Source organism: Zingiber officinale, chromosome 5A (assembly GCF_018446385.1).
Source record: "Zingiber officinale cultivar Zhangliang chromosome 5A, Zo_v1.1, whole genome shotgun sequence".
Classification (NCBI taxonomy): domain Eukaryota; kingdom Viridiplantae; phylum Streptophyta; class Magnoliopsida; order Zingiberales; family Zingiberaceae; genus Zingiber; species Zingiber officinale.
The window spans coordinates 131,819,637-131,829,129 of NC_055994.1; the positions used below are offsets into that span (position 1 = coordinate 131,819,637).

Consider the following 9,493-nt stretch of genomic DNA (forward strand, 5'->3'; position numbering starts at 1 on the left):
ACCAGTTTGCACTTTATCGGATTTCGACGCATTATAGAACTAATTTAGGCGTTCATCGTCGAGATCAAGAGCATCGATGCATGGAAATGTGCTTCATCTAAAGCAGGCCTTTTTCCCAGTTCACGCCTTCACCTTTTCGGCTTTTCCTTCTCGTTTTACTTAAAAAATTCGAATCTTGGACACGTGAAATCTAACGAACACATTGAATGGAACAATTCCACCGGCAAAAAAAGCGTTTTCGATCCGATTATTCGAGAGAAGGGAGAGACGGAAGGATCCCTGGTTCAGGTAACGATGTAGATGGGCGCCGCCCGGTGGCCTCCGCCGGGGTCACTAAGTCTCTGATAGGCCATCCCCGCTGCCGCCTCGGCCCCGACCTCCGCCGCCGCCAGCAGCAACGCCGCCTTCGGCCGCCTCGCGCCGCGGCCTCCGATCTCGGTGGCGTACACGGGCGGCAGCTGTGTGTGGGAGCGCCACTGCTCGTCGGACGTGCCGCCGCCGGCGGCCTCGTGGCTCTGCTTCCAGAAGAGCAGGGCGGACTTCCACCACCCCTCCCGGCGGCGCTTCTTGGCCCTGGCGTCGTCCTTGAACAGCGGCTTCTTCAGCTTGCAGCGGAGCGAATCCAGCGGCCGCTGCACAGCAAAGGCGCGAGATCAACTCAAGCGAAGATAACACACGCGAAGCGGGAAATGGACTCGTACCTGGAAGTAGCGGTTTGCCGCCGCCATGACCGGAAAAATCGGATTTTTGCTCGTGGTCTGATCAGGATCAGGGAGAAGGGAATCAAAGATGAAGCTTGTGTAGCCGAAGCTTGATTTGGTTCTTCGAGATCATAATCTTGCAATCACATCGCGGAGGCGATACAGCGGAATGGATTTGATTAACTGCAGGTCCAATAAATTGGAGGGTAGATCGCGAGGCGGCTCCTGACAGTTATAAGAATCCAATGCCACTGCTGAACCAGTGTCTCTGTAGATCCACAGGATCAAGGATAAGATTGAGATATAAGCATAAAGGATAATTGAATTGAGATCTATAATCTACAAAAGATGTCTAATACTACAGGTGCATACGATCATATTAACATAAACTATTGAAACAAAAAAAGACAAGGACTAGTGATTATGTGACATTACCGTGCTTATCACCTTAATAGAAAAGGCATAGACCCTCTACAATAAAGTCTTTGGATTTATATTTGCATTGTAAAGAAGTTGTATTCAATAACAAAGGTCTCCCATTTTTGTATAATTATATTCAATAGAGTAGCATAACAAAGGTTGGGTAGGTGGCCTTTGCCCTAAAATGAGGGGAAATCTCAGAGTTATAATTAGTCACAATTGTTCTTCTAGTGTTTGTACTATTCTACCAAAAGTTTCATCGCATGTGCTTGCAAAGATTACTCTTCATTTTAGAGAGTTCCAGTTTAAATTCAGCACAATCTGAATTCACCAGCCAGATATAATAATCTTTTCTCCAACACATTTATGACCTCAACATTAGAGAAACTTGGCAATATTAACAAAGACAATAATCCATGGCATGTAAATTCTAAAACCTTGCCAAGAGCTGGCATGGAGGCAGTTTTAGCAACAGAAGCCACCCGGCACCTTCTTCTTAACTCTACTCGAGCATGCGAGCAATCCATCAATGAATTCACGTGAACCCTCTCGCCTTTACTAACCACCAACCTCACCCACAAAATTCTACCCTTCCTCTTATCAATTCCTTTCCATTGCTTACAGCTCAATCTCCTTGTCTTCCTTGCTCTGCTCTCAAATTTCTCATTCCAAAGCTTGATCATTTGATCGCCGGTGGTTACTATGCCGACGATTTACAGTGTCTGCACAGGAGAAAACAGGGTGTTCTTCTTGTGTCTCGTTTTTTCCTCCCTCTTTATGCTTCTGATCACGATATTCGCCGATGTTATGAATATTCCGGTGAAGGTTCAGGTCAGTGACCTGCATTCCCGCCGGAGGATGATGCAGGTTGCCTCCGGTAAGTATTGCGACGGCACTCTGTACCCGGATCTCTGCGCGTCGATGGTTTCTGCAATTCCGGATTTACCCGCCAAGTCGCTCCCCGAGGTCATCTGCCACACTGTGAACTCCACCGCCGGTGCGGTCCGCAACGCCGCCAAGAACTTCACCGACTACCTCCGCCGCCACGACGGGCACCTCGACCCCCGCCAGGGGGTCGCGCTCGCAGACTGCCTCGAACTCTTCGCGCAGACGCTCGACGAGCTCGAGGAAGCCTCGGCAGGCCTCGCCGACTCCGACCCCGCCACCCGCGCGGACGACGTCGAGACGGTGCTTTCCGCCGCCATTACCAACCAGTACACCTGCCTCGACGGCTTCGCCTACGTGGGCGGCGGCGGGTACCGCTCCGCCATCCAGCGGCGGCTCCTCCACGTGACCCGCCTCGTCAGCAACTCGCTGGCGATGATGAAGCGCATCCGGCGGCGACGCCGCAGCGGCGCGCGGGAGGCGGGTGAAGCGGGGGGCTTCCCGGCGTGGGTGCCGGGGAGAGACAGGCGGCTACTGCAGGCTCCGGCAGCGAATACGACGACGACAGCGAATACGACGACGACGATCACCCCCGACTTGGTGGTGGCCAAGGACGGAAGCGGGAACTTCACGACGATAAGCGACGCTGTCGCTGCGGCGCCTAACAACACGGTGGGGAGGTTCGTGATCTACGTGAAGGCGGGGGCGTACTTCGAGAACGTCGAGGTGGGAAAGAGCAAGGCGAACCTGATGATCATCGGCGACGGCATCGGGAACACGGTGGTGAAGGCGAGCCGCAACGTGGTCGACGGATGGACCACCTTCCGATCTGCCACCTTCGGTAACTGTGCCCCTTTTTGTCACCTTCTTCTCCTTATCTTCATCTTCAATGATCAGTTTACTACTCTCTCAGCACAATCTCTACACTGTCGCTGACACATCAAGATTAGCTAACCATTTTATGACTTTTGACTGCAACTTTTTACTCTCCCTTCCCCATAATTTACCGAGCTGTTCTTACTCAACGGAGTAGAAGTCTGCTATCCCCTCACGCGGAGAGCTAAAAAACCACTGGACCTGAATGCCTGAATGAACTCGAGAGACGCGCTTTGCCTGTGTATCGATAGCCTTCTTTGGAGTGGTAGATCGAGCCATCGAGGGATGTCGACGAACAAAGTCGTCTTTTGAGAAAATGAGGACGGGACAGGTATCTAGTTGTTCTTTGGATTCTTCTCAAACTGGAAGAAGGAGCTGATTATTGTTCTGTCCCAGAGTCTCGTCTTGTTTATTGACTGAAAACAGCGTCCCTTGACCTTTCGTAGAGAATGAGTTGTCGTCGGTGGCTTAATCTGCCATTTTTGATCAATCATTTTTTGATCAATCATTTTCAGTGAGGCTAAATTGATTCCAATAGAATAGATCACAATCTATCTACTCAATATATCTGTCCTATCAGGTTTTAACTTTTAACTTGTCATGTTGACTGATTCAACATATCTATCTTGAATGGTACATTGCAGTGGAAGGTGTCACATTTTAAAGTGGTAATTGAATCATGCACACAACTTTCCTGTTTCTTCGTCTGCCACCGAAATGAGCTGTTTAACTGGCCACTATCTTGCTCTCATCGATTGAACGTCCCTTGTTGCAAAAGAACAGGGTCGAGGGTCGTCAGTTGTACATGAGTATAAAATTTTAATCTGTTGTGTTTTAAATTCACTCGACCTATAATCATTCCTCCTATCGAGTTTAATCATAATTTACCTCCTTTAAATATCTATGGACCGAACCCAGAGGATCGCTAAGGTAGTGGTTCCATTTTGTTTTTTTGCAAAAGAGCTGTAGATGCGAAGTTCCAAATGTATTTTTTTATCAGATTAATAAATAGATTAGCAAACTCAGTAAAGTGCAGAGTGATTAATGATGGTGAAGTTGGTGTAATTTGCAGCGGTGGTGGGCAACGGGTTCCTGATGCGGGATATGACGATCGAGAACGCGGCGGGTCCGAGCAAGCACCAAGCGGTGGCGCTCCGCGTCAGCGCCGATCTCGCCGTCTTCTACCGGTGCAGCTTCGTGGGGTACCAGGACACCCTCTACGTCCACTCCCTCCGCCAGTTCTACCGCGACTGCGACGTCTACGGCACCATCGACTTCGTCTTCGGCAACGCCGCCGTCGTGCTGCAGGGCTGCAACCTTTACGCGCGCCGCCCGCTGCCCAACCAGCAGAACATCTTCACGGCGCAGGGGCGGGAGGACCCTAACCAGAACACCGGCATCTCCATCCACAAGTGCAAGGTGGCCGCCGCCGCTGACTTCATACCGGTGCAGGCCAACTTCTCCACCTTCCTCGGCCGGCCCTGGCGGGAGTACTCCCGGACAGTGTTCATGCAGTCGTACTTCGATAGCCTGATCGACCCGACCGGGTGGACGGAGTGGAACGGCACCTTCGCGCTCGCCACGTTGTACTACGGCGAGTACATGAACCGCGGCCCGGGGGCCAACACCACCAACCGGGTGACGTGGCCGGGGTTCACGGTAATCACCAGCGAGGCGGAGGCCAGCAACTTCACCGTGTCGTCGTTCATCCAGGGCGACCAGTGGCTGGACTCGACTTCCATGCCGATTACTTTAGGTTTGAACTAATTAAACTAATGGATGGCCTCGACTACTCCTTACATGTAATCTCCTTCTGCTTAATAAATTGCAAGCGAGGAATTAAGTTCATTTTTTTTTCAAAAAACGAAAAAAAAAAAAGCATACGATATTTATTACTCTCTCTAGATCCGTCCTAACACGACAAAGCTGGAGATTCGTTCCCCCGTTCCTTCACCGCCATAGAAAACGACGGCGCGCGCTATCCGGAACACTTTTCTACTTCCGGTGTGCGGCCCCAGGTTTCGTGACGCACTGACGCGAGAATGCTCCAGATTTGCGCCGGATCGTTCCCGCTCCACCTGGGGAAGGTAAGAGGGAACAACCCAAAGCCAGATGTTTATTTCTTTTAATTTACACTATCCAAAATATATATTTTTTTTGAAAAAAATCAGATGTTTATCCTGAATTCAAACACGCGTAAGTTTTGGCGACGGATCACGGAGTCGGTGGTCAACTTGTTCGCAGCTGTGAAGCGACCACTGAGAAACGCCTCTTCTCTGCGTGGTGGTCACGCTTCTTTCTTCCTCTGTTTCACTATATATTTATAAACAGCTAAACGAGCATTGCTTGACTTCTTCGCTGATTCTAAGCAAGATGTGTGGTGGATCCATCATATCCGATTACATCCCTCTCCAGACTAACCAGCACCGCCGCCGCCATGACCACGACCGCCTCCTCTCCGCATCCGACCTCTGGCCGGAGTCCTCGGCTGCACCCACCGCCCAGGACAAAGGTTACGTTTTTTGCTTCGATTTTTCGGGTTGTTTGATTTGATTTTGCTTCTTTTTTTTCCTTCTTTTTACCAAAAAGGCGCCGCCTTGATGGCTAAATCGATCGATCGGTTTTCAGTGCCTCGCAAGCGGGAGCGGAAGAATCCGTACAGAGGAATCCGGCAGCGGCCGTGGGGGAAGTGGGCGGCGGAGATCCGTGACCCGGTGAAGGGCGTCCGCGTCTGGCTCGGCACCTTCGCCACCGCCGAGGAGGCCGCCCGCGCCTACGACCGCGAGGCCCTCCGCATTCGCGGCAAGAAGGCCAAGGTCAACTTCCCCAACGAGGCGGAGCCGGAGAAACTCGAGCAGCGGCAGCAGCCCGTCAAGGTGGGAAAAGAGACCGCCATTGCCCCTCCCGGCGACGCCGACTCCAACGGCGAGGTCAGGAGGCTTTCGGAGGAGCTCATGGCCTACGAGTCGTACATGAGCTTTTTCGGAATTCCTTACATGGACGGCGGAGCGGAAACGATGACGGCGACTGTGGCGTCGCCGGATGATGAGGCAGTGGCGCAGAACGGAGAGGAGGCGTGTAATCCGGCGGTGGCTTCCGGCTCTTCCGACGAGCTTTGGAGTTTCGACGACATTCTGCAAACTTAATTAGATAATTTCTTGCATTAAGCTCTTCAATTATCATCCTGTTAGGAACTGACCGACGCTGAATGTTTGTAATCATGTGCATAGCCAAATTTTGAAGGTCTTCAAATAGTTTGTAGTTGTAGATTCATAAGGTTAATGTTTATGTATTCATTATTTACCTCTATAATTTGGGCACGGAATGTGAGGTGGAGTATGTATAATTATTTTTTATTATCATGTTTATGTATTAATTTTTATTATAAAATCATTTAATATATCATTTTTTTAATTAAATTTGTCCTTTTTAATCTGACTATTTGGCTCAATTTTATGAATTTAATTTTCTCTGGTTTAAAATTGAAATAGCATCATAATTAATTAAATAAAATATTGATATTTTAATTTAGGATGTCATCTACTAGGTTTTATTGATATTAGGAATTCTATTTAGTGTCAAATCATTTTTAAGCGGTCATTTATATAATTAAGGGGGTGTTTGATTGATGAGTTTTGAAATAAGGGAATGGAATGATAGTAAAAGATAGTGTTTGGATTGTGAATTTGGAAATCATATTTTGGGAAATTATCAGTGATCCTGTCCGAATCGCCGAACCAAAGGACGCTGGGCAGTGGCGCTCTCCTAGTCGATGACGCAGGCCTCCGAAGTTCCGGCGATCCTGCACAGAAGTCGGGCCGGGCAGGGGTTCCCGGCGGCGACCCTCCGACGCTCAAGTCAGGTAAGTAGTGGAAAAAGGAGCTCCCAAGCTTGTCGAAAAATTGCCTCTCTCCGGCGAAGTCTACGGCTCTTTATATAGGGCGCTGAAAAAGCTCCTGCACGCCTATCGAGGCGCGTGCGTATCCGCAGCCCATGCCTCGGTGTGTGCTTGTCAGAAAACTTACCTGACGCCATACTGCAACAGTCTCATCGCACCTTTGATGGGACAGCAAGATACCCCGTTGTCAGACTAGGAATATGGCTTAGTCATATGACTTGACGGCTGTCAGAAGATGTTTCTGTTCTCCTTCACCGCCAGCCGGGACGTACGTCCGGCCGACTGGATGGAGAACATCGTCCGGATGGCCTTCATCCCCTGCGCCGGCCGGACGACATGCCCCTCACGTCTCACCTGTCGACTCGCGCTGAGATGCCGGAGAGGCTTCCAGGCGAGTGACTTCCGCTCGGCTCGGAGACATTGTTTCATTGAGCGTCGGAACCCCAGCCCGGTCAGGGCGCCTTTTACTACCGAATGTCCATTGGTCGGCCGATCGGTCTTATCCATTTCCTCCAAGTCCGGTCGGCTCACCCTTCTCCGGCGGGCTCCCTGGCCATTTGACCTCCACGTGGCGTTGACCCCTCGTTAGGGGGTCCCGGGCTCTTACCACCGGATCACTTGCCTTCCCCTCGAGTCTAGTCGAAGGAGGCAAAGTCCGACTGACTGGACTACCGATCTGCCAGAACAACGATCATTGCATTGCGCCACTCGGCCAGGCCTAATGATGCTCGTCCGTTCGGCGATATCTGGTCCGTGCCTTGTGGTCTCTTGAACTCCATGTCCTATGCTCTCCCCTACTGTTCGTCACGTGCACTGCGCACGGTAAGGGGAGCTCATTAAATGCGGCCAGTATCCCGCTGACACGTGGCGATCATGCATTTGTCAGCGTATGGCGGTGGCGTCACTTCCGATGGGACAACCGCCGTTTGAAATGGACGGCTAGATGATGACCTCGTTATCGACGACCTGGATCGGACGGTGGAGGTTGCTCCCAGGCGGCGATATAAAGCCCGCGACTCCGTTTCCGCCGCCTTGTTGCTTCGTCTTCATCCGGCGGTCCTCTGCTCGTTTTTTTTTTCTCCGGCGACCTCGCCCCTCGATTCTTCGGCAACCCCAGGCCCCCGTCGATCATCTTTCTTGCTCGTAAGACCCTCTTTCTCGTTCCCAACGTTTTCTTCTTTCTGTTAATCGTTTCCTTCAGTCGGTTTTCCTCCATTCCTGGCTTGAACCTTCCCTTTTGGTCCCGTATCCTTGTCTGTCGACCATGACTAGCACCTCGTAGTCGACCGGCGGTGCTCCGGGTCTTTGGTATTCGAACATGGAAAGCCGGTTCGACGAAGAGGACGCCTTGCGCCTCACTCGAGCCTATGACCTGCCGACCGACCACCAAATAGTGTTAGCCACACCGGCCGATCGGCCTCACGAACCGCCGTCCGGCACTGTTCTTTTCTTCCGAGACCAATTTCTGGCTGGACTGCGCTTTCCTCCCCCACAAGTTTTTCTTAGAAGTTTGCAATTATTTTCGCATTCCGCTCGGCCAGGTAGTTCCCAACTCTATTAGGCTGCTGAGCGGAGTGATAGTTTTATTCAAACTGAACGGCATCCCCTTAGAACCAAAAATTTTCCACTACTTTTTTTATCCCAAGCAGGTCGGGTGGGGTACTTTTGTTTTTCAATCTAGGATAGGTTTCGTACTCTTCGATAACATGCCGAGCTCCAACAAAAATTGGAAGGAGCATTTTTTCTATATACGTTTTCCCGAGCGGCCAACTTTTCGGATCAAGTGGCAGACGGCGATGCCGGCGCAACCGGAGCTCGGCAAATTTAGAGGCGACGCGGCCTACCTTCATGCAGCCGAACGGCTAGTTGGCCAGCGCTATCATATTGACAAGCTACTCCTCCCAGGAGTAATGCACATATTCGGCTTGTCCTCTACCACAGCCGACCTGCCCTACAGCATGAGTAAGTTTCCTTATCTTCCCGTTTGTTTTGTTCTAACTGATTTATTTTTTGCTTCTGCAGCTGAAGTCATGTGGCGCGCCAAAGCTACCGAGAAGCTCAAATTGAAGGCCGCTCAGATCGAGGCGGTGACGAACAAGGAGGCCGCCGAACGGGGCCTTTCCCCAGCTGATCCGGCCGGCGAAGAAGGTGAGGGGACACCAACTGTCCCCGAAGCCTCAGACGCCCCTGCCTCTCACGATGAGGCCGCGGGCGACATAGAACCTCCTACCGAAGCCGAGGTGGAGGGCCGTTCGGCCGATGACGTGCCGCTACGCACTCGGAAGCGCCGACGACCGGAATCCGCATCTGCCTCAACTACACTTGATGAGTCACAGCCCGAGCGGGGCGGGGATGCACCGGTGCTGTCCGGGACAGTTTCCCTCGAGAGTACTCCGACCCCTCGTGGTTCTCCGAGGGCCAGCTCTGAGGTGCCGCCGTCCAGCCCTTCAAGAACTTTGCGCCGTATCAGGCGCTTGGGCGAGCTTCCCTCCTCGTCCACCGGTGGGCCGTCCGGTAAGGCCGACGCTTCCAAGAGCGAGCCGAGCGGCCAGAATTTAATTAAAACCGTTCTGCGCCTTCCTTCGGAGGCGTACATGGCTGCTGCTGATCGGCCTGTGGTCCCCGAGCTCTCGGGCAGCTCGGCGATAGCAATCTACAACAGGCCACCGGGGTATGCTCTGTTTCTTTGTTTGCGTATTTAAATTATGTTTTT

The 9,493-nt window shown here is 51.6% G+C and overlaps 2 protein-coding genes and 1 pseudogene across 3 annotated transcripts; 2 read left to right on the forward strand and 1 right to left on the reverse strand.

Moving 5' to 3' along the window:
- Positions 1-92: 92 nt before the first annotated feature.
- Positions 93-2,890, reverse strand: LOC121981853. Of its 2 annotated transcripts, none has more exons than XM_042534605.1 (3): positions 2,754-2,890; positions 702-969; positions 93-632 (listed from the first exon to the last, which is right to left on the reverse strand). In XM_042534605.1, the coding sequence occupies exons 2-3, from the start codon at positions 726-728 to the stop codon at positions 285-287; spliced, it is 375 nt and encodes a 124-aa protein (XP_042390539.1). In that variant the 5' UTR covers positions 729-969; positions 2,754-2,890; the 3' UTR covers positions 93-284. The 2 variants fall into 2 exon arrangements, with proteins under 2 accessions (XP_042390539.1, XP_042390538.1); XM_042534604.1 differs by lacking the exon at positions 2,754-2,890 and adding an exon at positions 1,559-1,696.
- On the forward strand, positions 1,824-4,730 carry LOC121981851 (annotated as a pseudogene).
- Positions 4,731-5,082: 352 nt separating this feature from the next.
- LOC121981852 (ethylene-responsive transcription factor ERF071-like) lies at positions 5,083-6,301 on the forward strand. The gene is made up of 2 exons (XM_042534603.1): positions 5,083-5,394; positions 5,511-6,301. The coding sequence occupies exons 1-2, from the start codon at positions 5,256-5,258 to the stop codon at positions 6,026-6,028; spliced, it is 657 nt and encodes a 218-aa protein (XP_042390537.1). The 5' UTR covers positions 5,083-5,255; the 3' UTR covers positions 6,029-6,301.
- Positions 6,302-9,493: the final 3,192 nt, after the last annotated feature.